We start from the raw sequence: 21,638 nt of genomic DNA, 5'->3' as shown, positions 1-21,638 counted from the left end.
TTGTTAAATTTTTATTACAAGCCCTCAGGATATTTCTTTTCATACAACCTTTGTACATCTATGTCATCATGGGATTTTAATTACTTTTTTGTTTTGCTATATGCATGACAAAATATATATGGTACCTTATGTCCAATGATGTAACCACATTTAAACTCACTTTACTCAAACTCATCTGCACAAGACATCTTAGCCACCTCCACTAGTTGACGTATTCATGAGCAAAACTCTGAGAAAAAATCACACTTAAGTTGTGCCAAGTGTAATGTAGGTTATGGGTGAAATGTTTGATTTGAGTTCAACTTATTGATAAAGGACTGGAGGTCATAGTTTACTCTTTTGTTTGTAAATTACACCGGAGAGAGTTTATACTATTAGATCAATATTAATACCTGTGTCTGTGAAGAGGACATTTTTACAAAACAGCAACTGTATTTTATTTTAGTATTGTTTTCTACATGGAAATGTATATTATTCATTTTCATCTTAATACTTTTTGTTAATTAGAAAAACGTTTGATTGTACCCACTACTGATATTATTATTATTGTTATTGTACTTTTTGTAACGTGTCTGAAGAAACCTTAACTGCATACGTTTTTCTCATGCCCGATATTAAAAATGGGTTATCACTTAAAACTGACCAGATCCCAAATTTTTACATATATTTTTGATATAAGTAATCTCAGTGCTTTAGCAAAATCGCAAGAAGGATATGCAGGGATTTATCCGGATTTTAGTCTCTTTGATTTTTGCCTCTGATTCCTTTGCTCCTGTGGCTTGTATTTTGAATAGTTTAGTGTATAAACCCCCATACCTAATTTTTTATTTATTTAACTTATTTTTTATTTTATTAACTTGGAGTGTGATGCGTTGCTTGTGTGTATCCTCTGTGAGTGTTTGCATGTTCATAATTATGCTCAGTAAAAATAAAAGTACTACACTTGTCCGGGTGGTTTCCGCTTCCTGCCGGGTCACAGAAGCCGCTTGCGCAACTTTTTTTGGTGAGTGGCGCGCGCAGTTCAAAACATCACAGAGAAGAAGCGCGAGCGGATCAAGCGTCCCGCCATCAAAAACCTCGCCGGCTCCTCACAGCTGCTCCTCAGACAGGCTTTCTGACCGCAGGACTGTGTCAGGTGAGATAAATAAACCCCACACACAGTCATGACTTTGCGTTTTATCGAGCAGGTTAACGTGACTCCGCATGTTTTGTTGCTTACGTTGCGTGCGGCTCCGTGTTGAGTCGGTTTGAGGCGACCGGAGTCACTGAAGACGTTTCATAACCAAAGCATGAGGATTTATGTACGCACCGAGGAATAAACCTGCTTTAGCTAAAGTTACATGACGGTAAGTGCTGCTGTCGACGGGCAGCACCGCAGCTCTGCGTCGGGACTCCGGATGAAGGAGTTCATGTTTTTGGAGGCGGTCGGCTCCTCAACACCGTCCCGCCAATTATCCTCTCAGCCCGGCGACTTGCGGCTGCCGCTTTCTTATCTAACGCGGTGCAGCTACAGCGAGTTAGCTCTGTGAACGCTGGTACTGAGATAACTCGTTTTTCACTACACAAACACAACAAAGTAGGTTATAGTTTGAAGCCAAATCATCATCGGCAGCCCTCGGTTTTAGTCTTGTTAGCTGACGAGAATCCGCTTGGCGTGAGTGCAGCCTCGATTAAACCCTGAAATAAAGAGCTGATTTACCCTGTAAGGTTAGATAGAAAGGCTCCTAACCCTAATGCTGTGTTGTATGTAGCTTAACAGGTGCAGTTTACAGAAAAATGATGCCCAACACCACAAGGAAGAGAAAGCTCTCCTCTCTGGACCCAGACAGGTGAGTCTATATCTTTTTCTTTTCTTTTCTTTTTTTCTTTTTTTTTTGGAAGCCATAAATACTCATATTATGTAGCTAAATGTTAATTGTGTTCATTTTGTATGTTTTCGATTAATTTTCTCTCCAGAGGTCTACTGCTGTTAATCTGCACACCCTCCATATGTACCGTGTTTTTTAATTAATATATTTGCTTAACATAAAGGTTGTCTTTTATGTTATCTTTATCTGATCTGTTTCTGTATACAAAGTTTTTTTCACTTCTGTATTCTGTTTTGCTACTTTTTGCAGCTGCATGTCCTTACAGGACTTTTTTTTTTTTTTAAGATTTGGCTAGTTTTAAAGGTGTCATTTTTGAGAAAACTGAGATGACAGGTGCACTGTTTTGGCTCTGTGGCACATGTATTTCAAAACTCTCTATCTGCTTGATTTTTTTTTTATTATTTTTTTTTTTATATCAAGTCACCCAGCCAAGAGGGGAGTGTTGGGCGAGACGTCTCCTGTGAAGAGATCACCAAGGAAGCCCCGCCAGGCATGGCGTTCTCCAGCCAGGAGGAAGCTGGCCACGAGACTGGAGAAGGAGACCTGTCCCTCGCCAAAGAAATCCACCAGCAGACTGGCAGGTAGGGTGAACTGGAAACATGGTCGGTTTGTATAATAACTGAGTTTCAGCTGTTTTTTTTTTTTTTTTTTTTTTTGCTGAAGCCATAGCTCACATGTTAATATTCAGTGTCTTCAACTCTTAAAACATCCAGACGACCTCTTCATGGAAGTTAATGGGGTCCAAATACACAATTAAGTATTCTGTATTTGTCCTGGAGTCTTATTTTTGTCAGGGGGGACGGCTTGTGAAAGAGCATTTAGGCCATCATAGGACACCATAACTCCAGTGGAAGCCATAGAACCATTAAAGTTTTTTTTAGTAGTTTAGCTTTTCTTGAAGGCAGAGTGAGTCAGGTTTCACTGCAACGTATACCAACCGTTGTCTCAATTAATAATGACGCAAATGTATTATTGGTGGATAGGGAGGAACTTAACTTACTAGAGATGGGTGACATTGGGTGGACAATACCAGAGTTTTAAAAAAAGAGCATATTGGGTCTAGCCCTTATGTATGTATGATTAAACTGCTGTTTATATTGCATCACTATAGGTCTTCAGCAAGTTCCATATGTATTAAATAAACTACACCCAGGCTCAGAAGATGAAAACAAAAGTCTCTCCAGGCTGTACAGGATAGCAGAAAGCCTAAAATGAAAATGAGTTTTTGGCACCATGGCTATATGATGTAACCATTATTTATCTACTACTTTGTTTAGTGTTTCTACCCTGCTTTTATTGAAAGAAAACTCATTGTTGGTGGTAAACTGTAACAGTGTTGACAGTGTTTTCTTATCTCCTAGATGTTATCACCTAGATTTCTTTCTTAGAGTGACTGTGATTTAAGAAGTGCATTTTTTCCTCTTTCTTCCCCTCTTTAGGCTCACCAGCTAAATCGCCCCGTAAATCCTCTCCAGTGAAACCTGTGACTGTCCCAGGCTCCTTCTACAGCAAACGGAAGGCCCTCTACCTCACTCCACTGGAGAGGAAGATGTTGAAGGAGAGCAGGCCGCCTCCTGCTCCTCTTCCTTCTCTCCCTCCTTCCCAGGGCAAACAGGCAAAGAAGACGACGAAGGTTGTGGGAGGCAGAAAGCCAAGAAAGACAGCCACAGCGTTTGATCATGGGTTGAAGAAGGACTTAAAAGCCCACACTGCATCTCCTAGAACGATCACACTGACCCGACCTAGTAATAGGTTTGTTTTCTTCACAACTCCTAAAATAATCTAAAATTTCATTACCTGTTTGATCAAAAAGGGCTGTTTTGTCACTTTTATGTATTTATGTTTTCATTGGTCTTAAATTAAAACATTAAGCATGAAACTTTCTTAACATTAAAATTTGGCTTTCTGAAATTTGCACACATTTTAATTGTTTTGCACGTTGTGGGTATTCATTTTTAGATTTTTCACATTTTTCATTTTGTGTATCTCACACAAGTTGAAAGTTTTTTTTTTTTTTTTTTTGGTCAAAAGTTGGTGCTTATTTTTTCATTTTTGTTTTGATTTCATATTTGTGTTAGTATTCTGGTTTTGTAATCAGTGTGTGAATGAATCATTTTCCATTTACAACAGCGGTGATGCTAAACCAGCGTCAACTTCTAACGCCACCACCAGTGCCAAGCCAGCGGAGCCCAAAAAGGGAATCACTATCACTTTCAGCAGCCTCAAGCCCAAACCTAAGATCTTTGTGGGAGCTGCTTTCTTTGGCACAGGGAAGAAGCCGACTTCAATGTATAAGAAATCCACACCAAAGACCAGGCTGGCTCCGGCCCAGGGGAAAAGCAAAGACGCCCTGCAGGAGGCAAAGAGGGAGAAATCCCAACCGCCTCCTGTGAAGAGCCAACAGCAGGAAGAAACTCAGGTATTTAGGATTAATATATTTTTATCTTATCATATTGCTTGTATTGTTAATCCACTGGTATCACCAGTGTTTTTAGCATGATTGATATACTGAGCACTGAAAGATCTTGTTGTTTCTGTGCTGCTGCGCTGTAGTTGGTAATAAAACTCTGTTAGGCAGTTCCAGCCACATCCTCTGCATTGTACTTTTGGCGTGCTGTCAGTCATTTTTGAAGAGCTGAAAACTCTCAAGTCAAGTGTCTGAGGCAACCAGAGAGTTATATTGTCTTATGACAGAGCTGAAAAACTGATTAACACACAGCCAACCAATTCACAACAGCTGTCAGACTGTGGTGTGATTTAAAAGGGAGCAAAGGATCCATTTGACCAGCTTTGCATGTTAGTAACTGGCTGTATGATATCAGTGATTTACATTTGTGACTGACAACACTAACCCCAGAGGTAGGACTCAGTTTAGGGAAGAGGTTTAGGGTCACATGACAATAGAAAAGTGAATTTGGAGGTTAATCTCACGGTTCTGAGGGGAAAATTAGTTTACAGACTTCATTCTCAGAATTGTGACTTAAATCTAAAATTTCTCAGTTTTCTTATTTTCATGTGGCTCTAATTTTCTTTTGGACAGTTTCAGGCAAATGTAGACTAACTCTAATGGACTATGTTTAATCAGAAATTCTATATTTCACATTAGGTTCGTGTATTTATTCAGTTAGAGGTTGACTGACATAGAGTGGCACTCCTGGGGAAAAAAAGAGCAGCAGAACGTGATGTTTGAACACGCGTCTGAGGCACATGTAAATGTGAAAGTGAAGTTGATTGTATTGTGTTGGCTGTCGCTGGCAGCGTGCAACCCAGCAGAACCAGGGAGGAGAGGAGAAACCCAGGACTGAGCAGAGAGCCAGGTTTGACCCATCAGACTGGATGGACCCTGAATTTGACCAACCAGAAACTCCACAACCATTCAGGTGCTTTACAGGCGGCACTGGATTCGCTTACCAGGCTATTTGTACATTGAAGCCTTTTACATCAAATTAGGCTCTACCTATTTGGGATATAATTTAGTATTATTATTATCAGTTTTATGAGTTTTGGGGACATTCATTGATCCACATAAACAATAATTTTCCCCCTCTCTCCCCAGGTCTCCGAAGGTGTTGGCAGAAAAATACGGGTTGACCAAAGAGTTGAAGATCGTGCTGACGAGGTCTCCAACACTGAGCCCTGCATCTACAACCTTAACCGTCAACACCCAGGTGTGTGTTTATATGCACTCACATGTTTTTTTTTTTTTTTTTTGTTTATTTGTTTGTTTTTGTACAGAGCATCTCGACTTTAGGTCTTTTTCTAAATGTCTAAAAAAGAATTTATTTCAATTGCCGGCCCACATGTGTTTTTTTTCCCCTGTTTTGTGTTTTGTTATTTAGCATAGTTTCCTTAATTTATTACAAGCATGAAACAGGCAGACACCTTGTAGTGATCTTAGGTGCTTAAAGCAGCATCAGGTGTGTGGTTTGGTGTGTAAGTAAGTGCAGATTCAGGCTCATTTCTGTGTGTGAAGTAGAACTTGTGGATCTTAAAGAGCTCTTCTATCTATAGTATCCATAGTCCGTAGTAATGGCTGTTGATCAAAAATGTCCTGTGTGTAAATAACTTAAGAAAGCAACAGTAGTCATCCTTGCATTTTGACATGGGTGTATTCTAATAAAGATAGTGATTTTTGATTTTATCAATGTCAGAGCCCTGGTTTATGGCTTAATAATAATAATAATAATAAAATAATAACTACTATTGATTATTCTATTATCATAGTTTTTGGTGTTTCTGATGTTGTAGTTGGTCTCTTTTCTCGTCTCCAGAATGACTCTTTGACAGAAGATGGCTGTGAGCCCGTCTTAGACCTGAGTGATATAAGCCCCTCCGGTGCCGCTTCCAGCCCACCCAAAGGTGCACACACACACACACACACACACACACACACACACACACACACACACACACACACACACAATTCATAACAGCCCTGGTAAATAAAAACTTGATGTAGTGATATTGAAGATCTAATGTTGAAGGTTATCATTTTCATTTTCATTTACATGCACACCCCTGGTTTCTCTTTGCCAAGGATGTGGAAGTTTATTTTGTTGTATATTTGTATTTGGTTTATTTAGATTCAAACTGCCCAATTACAAGCGAACTGGGGCTTGTACACAAAAGTCACATGTACACAGCGTGTTGTTGATGGGACAGAGATTTTGTTGTCTGTCATCTCATGAACTTAGCTTTTTGTGGTCACATTTTCAAGTTTTTACCCATGCTTGGTTTATATTATGTTCTTACTTGTAATAATCTGCACTGCTGTTCTCTTGGAAGAGGAACACAAGCATTTTCAGGGTTACTTGGTACCACCCAAATTTGAACGGCATTACTTTTCACTGAGTCACTGAAGAACTTTAATCAGCCAAATTGTTTCAAACACGCTTGTATTGAATGTGCCCTAAATTTGTGTGCTTGGCATTATCATCAGAACCATAAATGCTTTTTATCCTTTTTCCCTCAGAATCTGCAGCTGTGTATCCCATCTTTGGCTCTGCTTCCAAGAGGTAAGAGCACATGTTCATTGATCATATTCATTTTGAGACCTTAGTATAATTACTGTAAACAAAACAGGCCATCACTGAAGATATGGCCTGTAGCAGACCCAACACTGCTTTTGGCATTGTGTGCCATTTAGTCAGATGTGGAGAAAAATCTGATTTTCTTTCCAAAATGCAAAGATCCCACCGTTATTCTAGTGTGAGCAGACCTAAAGGTTTCCAAATTTTTGGCAACAGTCGATGGCAAAATCACTTTGCATATTTTTCCTTTCCAGCAAATCTTAGGGTTAGGGTTAGCCCTAACCCTAACTCTAACAGGGTTTATAACAAAAAACAGTAGTATTCATTTTGAAACACTAACACTGACAAAACCACTGGTGTGAGAGAGATTACCTGTTATCTCATTTGTTTACAGTAATTACACAGCTTATTTGCTAATTTGGCAACAGATGCCAAAAATGCTACATGTAGCCTTTTTTTTTTTAATCAGTCACTTAATTAATTAATGTGTTGCTGTGTGTTTTCCTGCAGGTTACAGAAGAAGACCGCTCTCCGGCCTCCTGTGTCCTGCAGCACCCCCTCTGGCTTGGTGGCAACACTGCAGCCCAACTCCTCTGCAGCCAAGGAGCGCAGCGTTCGCAGAAAGAAAGAGAAACCGGATGACGATCAGCTCATCATCGTATGTTAATATTGTCTTTGTATGTAGCTGGGCTGAAGGAAATTTGTTACATACTATTACCCAACACATATCACTACACTGATGATTTTGCATTTGAATCATTGGCTTTGATGATATTGGCCAATACTGGCCAATACTGGTCAAACCAGTATTGGCCAGTAGTAGATTAACTGAAATTTGACCATGTGCATGGCAGAATTTATAGGTATTCAGTGTTTCCCTACGATCATTTGTGTCATGTTACTCTCACTTATTTATGTATTAAGTGCCAATCCGTTTTGGTAATCAGTAAGGTCATCGCAGGTTCCTCTTTGTGTGAAACATAGTCAACAAGGACAACGTGGCACAAATATGTTTTTCAGTCTCCACAATCTCTTTTGTGTTTTCATCAGGATGCAGGTCAGAAACAGTTTGGAGCGACTACCTGCAGCTCCTGTGGGATGGTGTACAGCGCTGACAACCCAGAAGACAACTTCCAACACACCCAGTTTCATCAGCGCTTCCTCGACAGCATCAGATTTGTGGTAATGCGTCCCTCATTTTAGTCTGTTTGTCAGTAGTGACACTAAGGTTTGGCCTGTTCACACCACAATCTTATTTATTCACCAGTCTTACTTAGAATAGGTTAATGGATAAATTAGTTTGGTACAAAAAGATTGAATTAAAATGGTGTGTAGTTTACTTTTCAGTCCTCTTCAAAACAATAGTGACTCTACCTGTGAAATTCACTAACAGCAGCATTTCTGCATTTTCATGTGATGTCATTCCCTCTATAAGAGGGAATGACATCACAGAATGACAGCATTTTTAAAAATGAAATTGCTATTTTTGAATAGTATCTTTCTTTTTTGTTTTTTTTTATTAGTAAATTGTTTTCTAGAGACACTCTGCAAGGGTTGTCAATAGTTTGTGCTGTGTTTGTAACTGCAGCTTCCTCTCTGTTGTGTCTGCAGGGCTGGAAGAAGGAGAGGGTGGTGGCCGAATTCTGGGATGGAAAAATCATCTTGGTTCTGCCAGATGATCCCAAATATGCACTCAAAAAGGTGTGGGTCTGGACTCTAGATGCACTTTTGCTTATGCTCTGTGTGTGTGTGTGTTCTGAAATAATGCAGCAGTATACTTCTTGCAACAAAGTCAAACTTGCAATGCAAAAGCAACTGAACATCAGCAAACACCATCATCAAAGCCTATAGAAAGAGTCAGGTGAGTCACAGCCATTGACGACTGTGGGACTATTCTAAAATGGAGATGTTTGTTAAGAAGGCAACATGGGATCATGGGGTATTTTCTGTGTTGTCCCAAGACCCAAGGCATTCTAAGCTGATATAACTCTGGAAATAGGTTTTCTGTTCCAACAGAGCTACTAAAAATGAGTTTCCCTATCGAGTGCCCAGTGGCCCTCAGCAACATGCAGTAACCTGTTTGTTTGCAGGCTGAGGACGTGCGCTGCGTAGCAGACAACGAGTTGGGTTTCCAGCAGGTGACCCTGAGCTGCCCCAAACAGGCCAAGACCTTCCTGTTCATCAACACAGAGCGCATGGTGGTGGGCTGCCTGATCGCCGAACACATACGACAGGTGGGGCAGATTGGGTGGGGCAGGGAAAAAAGACCCAAACAGAGGAGGATAATCAGGGTTGGCAGCTGAACAATTAATCGAAATACTATTGAAATCACAATTTGGCAAATGCAATATCTATACTATTACTATATACTTAATAAAGTAGTTTAGTGCTACAGAGATGCCCTGGACTACAAATTGCATTTTCCAGATGTAGGAGAATGTTGTTTTATGCAGACCCCAGCAAAAAACACACCATCATTTTAACATCTTTTTTAGTGAAAATGAAAATTATAATGCAAAAATGATCATACCTACTGAAATCATGAAACATATCACAGTTGAATATCTGTAAAATTAACTGCAATATGATTTTTTTTTTTTTCCTCCACCATATTGTTCAGCCCTGATTTATGATTTGTAAGATGAATGATTTCATTTGGGGAAACTGAGTCTGCTGCAGCAAATACAACAGGGTTAGAACAGAGCAAATTAGAAATGTAACCACCAGTTACACTAGTGTATTAAGCTGTAATATATGAAGGAAAAGAATGAAAATATGAATTACAGAATATATGTACAGTGTCCAAAATGATAGCACTGAATAACTTCAGGATTTATACATAATGTACACAACATACAATATGTTGTCCTGTCAGTCTCCAGTGAGTAGCATAAACTACAGGCTGCAGTAATATCATGCCCAAGGCTTTTAACTCTTGTTGGGTTTCTGTGTGGAATATAAACCCTTTGCCATTCAGGGAAATTTAATTAGTTAATACAACAAGAATACAGTTTAGTGTAGAGACTTTTGGATTTGCTTTGTTTAATAAAAAAAAAAAAAAAAGCCTGCTCTGTTAGTTATTGTGACAGTTTGACCACATATCCACTGGGACTGCAGGTGTGCATCAACACCGCTCTGACCCGCAAATGATGAATATTTTGTGCTCCTTCCAGGCATATCGAGTCCTGGAGCAGCCAGATGGGCAGAAGCAGCTGAACAGGGAGAACTTCTTGGAGCCGCAGCGGGCCTGGTGCTGCTCCACCGTCCCAGAGAAAGCCCTGTGTGGGATCAGCCGCATCTGGGTCTTCAGCCTGGCCAGAAGACAGGGCATCGCCACCCGCATGCTGGACACCGTCAGGTACAACACCACACTGGATATGTACACTGTATACTTCACTATGCTATGTTAAATACTAAGTTTAATAATCTGTCATCATATACATATACACACTTACACAAAATATTTACTTTTTACTTTGCTTTTGTTTGAACATATTCTATTTATTTTTAAGTGGTGGAAAACCTATATCCAAAATAATATGTATTTATGAATCTCAAATCGGACATAAACATACTACAGCCGTTATATCTTCGTTTTTTGTGTGTTTGGTTGCATGAACGTTTCTATAACATGTGGCATGTTGATGTGATGACTTGGTGATTTGTAGATAAAAACTGAAAACTGCTGCCAACTCGAAAAAATGCCACATCAGCAGTCTGCTTGCCAATGAGCTGCTGCTTGTTAAAATCACCTCTAATTTTGCAACATGTGCAACTTTAAGGATTTAGGAGGATTCCCTGCAGTTCATTTTTAATTCAAGTTTGTCAGCTTGTCTTGGTCTTGTATACATGTGTATTAAACAGGTATGGTCGCTGTGACCTGGAACTATGGAAGCTACAGAGAAGTGAAGGATGACATGCTTAACCTAATCAGTGATCATACTGTCATACTAAATCATACTAAAAACAATAAAATAGATTTCAGGTTGAAAGTAACTGAAATTATCCTCAATTACATAGCTGTGTTTTTATTAATATGTAGATTATCCATGTTAAATACACACTTTTTTTTAGACTATATCTAACACAGAAGGGCATGGTATCCCTCTCTACTCCTCCCACTCACTGAATTTTCACCTTTTTCTAGGAGCACCTTCATGTACGGCAGTCACCTGACCAAGGAGGAAATCGCATTCTCTGACCCAACACCTGACGGCAAACTGTTCGCCACCAAGTACTGCAACACACCAGCCTTCCTCGTCTACAATTTCATTGCATGAAGGAAACGGGGGGCTTAAGATTTGGACTGAGTTTGACAACACATTTTTCGATATGAAAAGCTGTAAATGTTCAGGTTGTTCATGGAGGGCCAGTGTTTGTGTTGATAACCATTTGCCTCTGTTGTGACGTGCTAGGTTTGTTCAGGATAAAGTAGGTTTAGCTTTATAAATACTGGGTGAAACCAGGCTGGTTCTGTATTATGTACATGTTACACACACTCAGAGTTGACTAATTTTAAGTATTATTTGTATGACTAAAGCTTCAGTTGTCTTCATATCCTGCTTGATAAGTCCAGGGCTACAGTAGCTGAATATTTCACAGCACTCAATACACTTTCAGACTGAGTGCCCTAATGCATCCTGGGAATTGCCATTTTTGATAATTTTGTACGTTGCATCTCACCTTGATTGAAATACAAAGGAAACCGGATGCCTACTAGACCATAATGTTGATGTTTGTCTACATTTTTCTCACTTCCAGCTCCAGGTTTACTGGACACTTGTTGGAAGGAAAATATTTTCCAATACCCTGACTTTTTCAGAAATGGATGCAGTTAAAGCTTAAATACACTCTGTCTTGTAAATATGTTGAATAAACCTGTTCTTTTGTTTTATGAACCTAGTCTTTTTTATATACTTTCTGAAAACTGTTGCTTAAAAGATCTTGGGCTTGTTACTTTTGGAGAACAGTACATTTGCAGTAAATTGTTCCTTTAAATAAATTAGCTGTAATCATGAAATGAATACTGATCAAAACTGTACCAAGCACTGCAACATAATAATTACATGTATTTGGTGTTACTAATATTTGCATTGACATATTTTAATTGCATTTCTGTAAAATCATGTACAGTGCATGTTTTGTCATACAATACAGACCCATATCAAATAACTCATACAGAAAGCGGAGACTCACATCGCACTGAGAGAAAAGAAGAGACATTCACACAGGAGAGAATAGACATCATTCAGAGACAAAGAAGATAAATGAACTTTCAAAAATGTAAAAAACATCTTATTTTGTTCAATTCAAAAACTTTAGTTTGCAGCAAACCAAGTTTCCTGTTCACCCTACAATTCCAAGATAATGTATTAATAACTTACTAAAGTATAGCAGTAATGTATAGTATACATTAACGAAGAGGGAGGCACTGGCTCTACTGGTGCATTTTTAATATATAAATATGCACCTAAGAGCTTATTTTCAGTTATAACCGTGCAACAAGGCTAAAGTAATTTATGTTATTGATAGATACATACTTATGGCCATACAGAAAACATCAACAAGGATAACAGTGAAAGTAAGCATACTGACAACCAGATGGAGGAAAGGAAGAGAATCTGTAGGAATCCTATGTACGCACAAACACGCATGCGCGCGCGCGCGCGCACACACACACACACACACACACACACACACACACACACACACACACACACACACACACACACACACACACACACACACACACACACACACACAGGAGAGTAATGTGCTGCTGAAAGGGACAGGAAAAAAAGTGATGAAGATTACAGTAATTACAGTGAACGTCTGCTCACCGCAAAGTCAAATGAGATTTTTACCAGTGATTGAGGTGGTGTTTCCATGTCTGGGCAGCACAAATTCAAGATCAGGCTTTTCTCAGAACATTTCTATCGCCTGTCTAAGTTGGTAAAGGAAAAAATATACTAGACATGCAAGAAAAAAAAAGGTTTCCTGGCTGCTAATCTAAAAGAATAATTTTTGACATGTAAATTTCGAATAATTCAGTGCCTGGAAAGTGATGATAACCTTTTTTTTTCTTCTTTAAATGCTTTTCAATATGTGCTGTGAAGTGCACTGCATTGTATTCAGTTGTATGGAATGTGCCACATAACTGAAACTGAATTTGAAACTCACTCAAATCATTCTTTACTTGTAGCTGTAAGAGCAACTTTTTCATTCATGTTGTCAAACATGCCAAGTGCTCTTCTTGTGGTTAGAAAGAGTTTCTCTGAGGATCAATGAAGTGTCACTTTTATTTGATAAGAATGACTCGGGGCTTTCATGTCACTCCAGATCAATCACTGGTGGAAGAAAAAAGAAATCCTGAAACTAGCTTGTGCAGAGATGATATCTCTGTGTGCGACTCAGTCAATAACAATGACCTCGCTGGGAGTTTCCTCCAGGGCGGTGTTGGACTCCAGAGCCTGGACGATCTGGGCAGCTGAGGGTCGCTTCCTGGGGTCCTCCTCTGTGCAGAGGCAGAAGAGCTCCACCATCTTGCGGTAGGTGTCACCCAAAGCCTCGGCATCCAGCGCAGGCCTGGTCCCCAGCCTCTCGTAGTAGGCATCTTCATCGAAACTCTCCTCCTCAGACTCATCTGATCCACAGGGGTGAGATTCATATGAAGTGTGCAAACTCACAAAAATTAAATGAAACAAACAGAATTGATAAATGATGGAAAACAACAAAAGTGTAACAGGGTTCCTACCCTTAAGAAAATCATTTTACAGAATTTTTCAAGGACATATTGAACAAGTTATGCATATGTTGCTGTTGCTCACAGACTTCTTAGAAAACGTCAAAATGAAGTGTCCAAAAGTTCAAAATCTTTAGTCAGCACAGTTGAGCAAAAAGCCACATTGATCATTTGCATGCCTTCATTATATTTTCAATCCTGTTCAGAGGGGATTTGTTTCAGAGCTAGGTGGGGTAATGTAATGATTACCACAGCATGTCTGTAATTTCTGTCACGTCCAATCTGCCCTGTCAGTCATTTTTCCTACAGAATGTGCATGTCAGCGCAAGAATAAATCCCATCCTTTTTATGTCCTGTAAAATGCCCAGTAAAAATAACCTCGGATAAAACTTGTTCTGTCTGAACTGACATCCCTGGATTTGTTGTAAGCTCTGTTTCTGCACTAGTTTTTTTTGGACTTGAGCATTCCTCTGTGACAACAATTCAGACATCAAGATCAGATCCAGAGTCTCACCTCTTGTCCAGCTGTAACCTTTTGAGGTGCTTGCAGCCAAGCTGGCTTTCTGGAGCACATCATCATCAATTGTAGACATTATATCTGATGCTACATTTTGGTGCGATGAATGCGTAAATGTAGTAGACATTATAGTGAAAGATTACAGAGACCTTTTAGCTCTGAACCTTAACTTTATCCTGCATTAACACTGAAAACTAATCCTGTCCAAATATAGCTTGTCATTTATGCAGCGAGTTAACACTCTTATCCAGTGACTCACAGAGTCAAACAGGAGAATGACCCCAATCCCTAAATCACTGAAATTTACAAGCCACTGAAACCAAGGAGCGCAAAGTTCAATTAGTTCCCTCAAAACATTCCTGTGAGCACAGAGCTTCTGACCTTCATCCTCATCCTCAAGCATCTCCAGATGAGGCATGGCCAGCGACATCATCTCCCACAGAGTCAGGCCATAGGCGAAGATGTCTGCTTTGTCAGTGATCTCCCCTCCCTCCTCTAGAGTCTCCTTTGGCTTCCATGGCTCTGTGCCAATGTACTCTGCCTTAGGGTCTGACACTGAGGACGCAAAAGAAAAAACACATAAATAATTAATCAATCTCAAGTTAGGCTGGACAGTTACATAGGCAGTGTTTCAGTTGTCTTTCAACAATGCTGCTGCCAACATTTAAATTCTTCATGGGCCCCTTTTTTTTTTTTTTTTTTTTTTTTTTTTAAAAACTGAAACAAATCAATATTAATTTGTTTACGTTTAATTTCAATCAAGCTTTAAAAAAAAAAAAAGAGAGGCCCCCACCAGCTGACATGTATGCATAACAAAAAGCAAAGCTGTAGAATTTATGTGTTTGTGTTTGGGCAGAGACACAAAGTAACTCCACTGCTAGCAGCCATATCCACCCTTTGCGTCCCTGCCAATCCTGTGTGTCTGCATCTATAATTAATTCCACTTGTATGTATACACACACACACACACACACACACACACACACACACTTTATTCGTGCTAGACCAATACATGTCAGTTTGCAAATTAAAACTCAAAAAATCAGCAGTCAGTGTTGTCTGCCTTTAATAAACTTGCTTTCTGATCAGTTTGTTTGACACAGTGTCTATGGAAAGAGCTTAACCTGAGCTGCCAGTTTATATTCACCACCAGTTCAAACATTAGTTTTGGTATCAGTCTTTATAAGTATACATAACTCGAATGCTGAGTTCACAAAAGTTATTTCTCCATCTTTGGGCAATTTAATCAGTTTGGTCATCATAAACAAAGATGTAATCCAGAGAATTCAGACTATTCTCTGATGACTCCGTACAGCGATTTACAACAAATGCATCCGAGGCTGACTGTGTAAGACACAAGATGTTTGAGTGCAAACAGGAAAATGTAAGCATACATCGTCACCTAAATCACTGTGGCTCTGTAACATCTGCCCAGGGACTACAGATGAAAAACAGCTTCTTGGCTAACTCTGGCGCATTTACAGTGATGTTTATTAATGTGCACTGTCCCTGTCAAATAAACAAATAACCAAATAAATAAATAAATAAGCCTCTAACTCAGATTTAGTTTCCCATGCAGCAGGTCCAGAAAATGTTATTTAAAATGTTATTCAAGCATTCATGGTTCCTCCACCAACACCATTTAGTCAGACCTACTACATTCAGTTAAGTGGAAATTTGAGTTAAAATGCAGCTTTTTTGTTTTTATGTTTAGGGAAACACAACAATCCAGTTCTGAATATAGTTTATAAGTTTAGCTGCAACTCTCTTTAGTTGTGTTGCTTTTCATAGTTAATGTTGAATGATGCAAAGCTGCCAAAGGTTGATTTATGTGAAGATGCCTTACACTCAACAGACAAAAAAGTGGAATAAGCAGGGAATTATTCAAGGAGTCAAGAACCATGCAGAGTCAATCATCAAATTACTCCAGGTTTTCCATCAGCTGAGTCTAAACGTACACACTTAAATCAACCCTCAGCAGCTCTACGTTGCTCACCTTTAAACATTCTAGTAGTCTATGAAGTAGTCTAAACAATAACTCCCTTACATGTACTTCTTTCCAGAACTATTTGTACAAATACCATACTTTTAGGGATGTGTAATCCATAAAATTTTCAATGTGTTTCCAGACTTTCCACACTTGTGAACAAACTCTGAACTTTTTAACTCCTTTTCTCCCAATTCTGAATTACTATTTATACACTAGATGTACTATATTTGACTTGATATGTTGAACTATTGGCATGGAGGGTCATGATGCACACCATGACTGACAGCCCCACCTACCTCTCATATTCTCATCCAGCTGGAGAGACACTCCCACATCACAGATCTTCACTGTCTCGAAGTCGCCCTTTATGACCACGTTACATGACTTCATGTCGCCGTGGAGCAGCTTCTTCTCATTGTGAAGGTACTGGGCAAAGCAACAAACAAAACGTGTGGCAACCAGTTCTAAACAACATCCTTTTGAGTTCATTTTGCCTTGTAATGCAATAGCTATTTCTAACTCAACTTAAATGATGGTCTACACTGAAAGAAAAGACAAAAGTCATCTGGAATGGAGAAAACCACTAAATATTCTGAATAGGTGTTTCTCTGTTGTTGCGCAAGTGTATTTTATTACAATTATATTATGAATCTAAAATAACTTCCTTTCTCGTTCTATACTCATTATGTTTGATAACTTGTGAAAGAATAAAACAGTGGACAACATGGGAGAATTGATCATATTTGCACTTGATGTACATGGGATCTACATGATCTACAGCTTTTCAACACATGCATATGTGTTGAAAAGCTGTTTATAGAGGCAAAGGCATCTGCTTTATCACAGAGGAAGACAAATCCGGGGGGGCTGAAAACTTAATTTAAAAAATTTTCAACAATAAAACCAGTCAAATATGAGAACACACAGATCATTGTGGCGAGGTTTCCAATCAATTATTTTAATGTAGATTTATTTAGATTGACTGTCATTTTGTTATTGTTAAAAGACATGTGAAAGAGATGGAAATAAATTTATGGAATAAATAATGATGTAGCAGGCCAATGAATGGGTCACGCTCATGGTAGAACAACTGAAATTTGAAAAGTGGCTGTGTGTGCTATGGCATTAAGTGCTCAGTCCAAAAACAGAGAGCAAGCAAACAAAAGTAAACTTCTGCACGCAAATCTGCAAACACATAAAACTGGCAGCAGGCAGCTCAGACAGTAACATAAAAGTCAAAAATACATTGTGGTGGTTAACAACTGGTTAACAAGTGAGGCGAGGAGCTGCTCACTTTTCATTTTAAAGGGTCTACCAAGAGGCGGTGATTGTGCACAGCAGTGTGTTTTGGAAAGGGGAGACAAATCAAACTTAAACAGGTAAACCAGAGGCACCTTTAATCCCAGTTATACGTGTGATCCAGTAAAAATCATATCTGGATACAATGTGCACATGTGATACATTAATACTAGGTTTAAAAAAAAAAAAAGAAAGAAAGAAAAAGAGCTTACCTGCAGGCCTCGAGCCACATGCAGCGCCACTTTCTCTATGGTGGCAGGAGGGAAAGCCTTGAGGCCTTCCTCTCTCCTCATCTCTATCAGATCGTTGAGTGACTGCTCTCCTCCGTACTCCATGGCCAGACACTTGGAGCCATCTTTGGCCGTGGTGAAGGCACGAAAACCTGGTTAAGACATGAAGGGGTAGAATAAAGGAGAAATTCAACACAGAATCACAAATGGAAGAGTATTAACATGGCATCAGGAACATTACTCGTCACGCATAATGAAATCAAAACTGAAATCAGTTGGAGATTTGTAGACTGATGTGAATTGTGGGGACAGGGAAATAAAGCATTCAGTGTGTTACACTATAACACTATCCACTAATCCACGACGAATTCAATACCAGACTCAGATGTACACTGCTTTTGTACCTAAACCCTCACTGTCAACCACTTTAGCTAACCAGCAAAGTACATATTGCTTGGATTATTATTATTTTTTCCCCAAAAGGTAATACAGGCATGAACAGTGAATTCTGGAATCCACTAACAACCGTAGGGAGACAGAAAAAGTCAGCTTCCCTCCCTGATAGTCTGGAATAAAGGCAACTAGTAATGAATTTCTTCATACAATGTGAATGAGACAAAAATGAATAAACGAGACTCAATAGTGCCAGGTGGCCATTGATTTATCATCAGTTTCTGTTAATCTGCATTACTGAAAACTCCCCATGACTTTGAAATATAATGGTGATTCTGAGGAATAAATACCATCACATCATCTACCTTTCTATCAATAGACCAACATCACATTAGTTAGCACATTACAATGTCATGGAGATTTTTAAAATTTGATTCCTGGAATACTCCTCTGAAATACAGACAGGATAAGTAAACACATTTCCTAAATCAAGTGAGGAGTCACTGTCTTATTCAAGGACAGTCAGCCAGTGATGAAGGCATCGCCCATCGTAAGGCTCTACCCTGCTGGTGGTGGTTTTCGACCCCGCCATGTTACAGAGTAAACATCTCATGTAGGGATGCAGCTGGTGTTATAAATTTACTATTACACTGCCACTGAGCATTGTATAAATGTTCAAACGCTATATGACAAAAGGCATATTCTCTCACCAACAATATTTGGGTGCTTGATTCCCTTCAGGATCTTTGCCTCTGCGTTGAGTCGCTGCTGGTAAACCTTCACCTGCTTGGCAGCACATTTACTGTTGATCTTCTTGACAGCCCACGGTGATGAGTTCAGTTTGCCCACCCTGGAAGACATTTTGTTTAATCATTCTTTGTCAAAGTTGGGTTTTCTGGGTCTTTATCAAGGAGTATTACATATTGAAAGTGTAGAAGCTCAGCATCAGCTGCACAAAAGCAAAGTAATGGCTGTGACACATTGATGTTGTCACCCTCTCTACTGAAACATCTGGCAGTCTAATGCAGCCTTGTGTGTTACACTGACAAATGCACATACTTCACAGAGCAGGACTTAAAATCTTTCATAGATAGTTAGGACTCTGTTCAATTCTGCATGCACCCAGCACACTCTGCAATACTTGATTCTCTTAAAATTTCACTTTTTGGAGTCGGTTTGCCTCCCTCAGTCATTAAGATTTATTGTGGGGGGCAACAGGTACCAGACTCAACTACTGTAAAAGTTCTGAAATGAGATGTTGCTTGGGGATTATTTATATGCCAAATTAATGGGTGGATTTCCTCCAAGTGTACATGTTTGTAGAAGAACATTAAACAAGTCAAATTCAGGGTATATACAGGGATCTTGAAGTTAATTTTAATACATTTTTAAGACTTTTTCAAGACCTTCTCAATATTTTTTAATACCTCACCACCACTTCAAGCTGTAACCATTTACATCAGTGATATTTTTAACTGAACAGTTTTAGTTTGTGATAAAGACTACAGACCACTATGATGCAACAGAGCGTACTTTGTGCTTCTGAATTTCCACCCGCCCGCCCGCCCGCTCGCTCTGGCGCTCTCAGAGACAATTTACAAACGCACCCACAATAGCCTACTTTTTTATGTACCTGTTCATCTTTGTTTTTTAATAAAAATGAATAAATTCACCCACTTTTACGATGTTTTTGGGACTCAAACTCTTGGACAGCTAATTCAGAAAAAAAATGCTTTCAAAATTTAAGACTTTGTAAAGTCGTGATAAGACTTTTTAATACTTTTTAAGGGTCTTAATTTTCCCAAAATTGATTTATCACCTTTTAATACTTTTCAAGACCCCGCGGATACCCTGAAATTTATAGCGTTTGGTGTCCTGTTCTCTCCATGCAGGAGACAGGGGAGACGTGACAGGTGAAGTGAGACTCTATCAGACGTTTATTTATTTATTTATATTTATCAAAATGCCTGCACACCTGTTCATGAGGTAAACGTTCACTCCAGTTCCACAGCCAAGCTTTTTCATGAAAGGTGATGCCGGGATGTTAACGGGAGTCCCACCGGAGCTTCCGGACTGGGAGCTCCTCACCCGGACCGGTTTAGGGGTCTTGAATACGCCCTCGTCGCTGTTTGTGGCAGGAGAATCCATTGTTTCACTGAAAGTTTAAAGAGAAGACAACCACCAGAATAAACCACGGCGAATGGCTGCGACACCAAGCTGGGTATAGCCAAGTGCTGACAATAAGATAAACTACTTTCAGTCATCACATAACGCTAAAAACTCTTGCCAGTGTTTGGTAATTGCACCAAGGACGCAAATTTCATGAGTAACTGACATTAGCTGAGTAATTAACCAAAAGTATGGCTGGCTAATTATGCTAACAAAGAGTCAGTCCGCTAAATTAACTGCTAACTGACGGTTAGCTGTAACTCGCTTGCCTGGGAACGTCTACAACAGTCGAGGCGCGAGCGCATCACTTAAAATGTCGATGGTTGACTGTTAATTATTTGTGTACAGGTGTTTTGAGACAGTAGCTCAGTTATATAACAATTTACCTGTCCCCTCGGTCTTTCTGGGTATAAATCACAACAAAACCGACCAAGTCCAACCGCGCCGAGCTTTCAAACCGGTGTTTACGTAGCTGCAGAATGTACGGATGCCGCGGAGGTACAAACTGGACGGAGTTTTCAAATGCGAATGACATGGTACAGGTGGTCCGGTAGGATGTCGACTATTGACTCCTTGTTGTTGCACGCTGTAAATCGTATACAGCACAAAGTATGTAAAAAGAAGAAGGTACACTTAATTAAGAAGTACATGTATAAATGTTGTAGTAATAAAACATACCCTTGAGTTTCAATGCTTTTTAAAGGCGCAATTCAGCTCTCTACCTGCAGGGGTCAGTCGCGTCTCTCTCTCTCTCTCTCTCTCTCTCTCTCTCTCTCTCTCTCTCTCTCTCTCTCTCTCTCTCTCTCTCTCTCTCTCTCTCTCTCTCTCTCTCTCTCTCTCTCTCTGTGTGTGTGTGTGTGTGTGTGTGTGTTTATAATACTTTTGACCCATAATAGCTCATACATAATTTGTGTGCTCATTTATTTGAGCGTTTTTTTTTTTCCTGATGAGGATAAGTGCAACAACCTGTTTCAACAGTGTACTCCAGTGAAGCCAGTAACTCTGAGGTTTTTGCAGCTTGTGTGACTTGTACATGATATTGGGCTGTAGTAGTAATGTCCTTTATCACTGTATGAGCGCGTCAACACAAAATGATAATTTAATACTATTGCAAACTATGTAGGCTACTTGGGTTTTAGGAAGTTTTTGTAATTCCATTGAAGGCAATAAGCATGGCGGTTTAACCATAAGTATATCACTGCCAAACTAACTGGGTTTGTGTAGTGTTTCTGAAAATAAAGACTTTTCCCATGAGACCTGCTATTTCCTGGCACAAACATTTACTTCTTTGGTCAAAGGCTTTGTGTATTTTGGTGTAATCCAAAATCACTGGGGAAATTATAAATGGGTTTTTGGAAAATGCCAGAAATAATGGCTGTGTTCAATAACATTCACACAAG

The 21,638-nt window shown here is 39.4% G+C and overlaps 2 protein-coding genes across 2 annotated transcripts; one reads left to right on the top strand and one right to left on the bottom strand.

The window, feature by feature from the left end:
- The first annotated feature begins 977 nt into the window (after positions 1–977).
- Positions 978–11,796, top strand: esco2 (establishment of sister chromatid cohesion N-acetyltransferase 2). Its single transcript, XM_030047608.1, has 15 exons — positions 978–1,135; positions 1,752–1,829; positions 2,289–2,449; positions 3,308–3,620; positions 3,999–4,287; positions 5,127–5,248; positions 5,425–5,536; positions 6,140–6,227; positions 6,841–6,883; positions 7,409–7,556; positions 7,949–8,080; positions 8,510–8,599; positions 8,989–9,132; positions 10,072–10,256; positions 11,046–11,796. Exons 2-15 carry the CDS (start codon positions 1,777–1,779, stop codon positions 11,176–11,178), a joined length of 2,013 nt encoding a protein of 670 aa, XP_029903468.1. The 5' UTR covers positions 978–1,135; positions 1,752–1,776; the 3' UTR covers positions 11,179–11,796.
- Positions 11,797–11,985: 189 nt separating this feature from the next.
- On the bottom strand, positions 11,986–20,737 carry pbk (PDZ binding kinase). The gene is made up of 7 exons (XM_030047609.1): positions 20,625–20,737; positions 20,045–20,224; positions 18,780–18,919; positions 17,659–17,828; positions 16,444–16,573; positions 14,539–14,712; positions 11,986–13,541 (listed from the first exon to the last, which is right to left on the bottom strand). The coding sequence occupies exons 2-7, from the start codon at positions 20,215–20,217 to the stop codon at positions 13,309–13,311; spliced, it is 1,020 nt and encodes a 339-aa protein (XP_029903469.1). The 5' UTR covers positions 20,218–20,224; positions 20,625–20,737; the 3' UTR covers positions 11,986–13,308.
- Between the last annotated feature and the right edge of the window lie 901 nt (positions 20,738–21,638).

This window comes from Myripristis murdjan, chromosome 24, assembly GCF_902150065.1.
Source record: "Myripristis murdjan chromosome 24, fMyrMur1.1, whole genome shotgun sequence".
In the NCBI taxonomy this organism is placed as follows: domain Eukaryota; kingdom Metazoa; phylum Chordata; class Actinopteri; order Holocentriformes; family Holocentridae; genus Myripristis; species Myripristis murdjan.
This window is presented reverse-complemented; position numbering and strand designations above follow the sequence as displayed.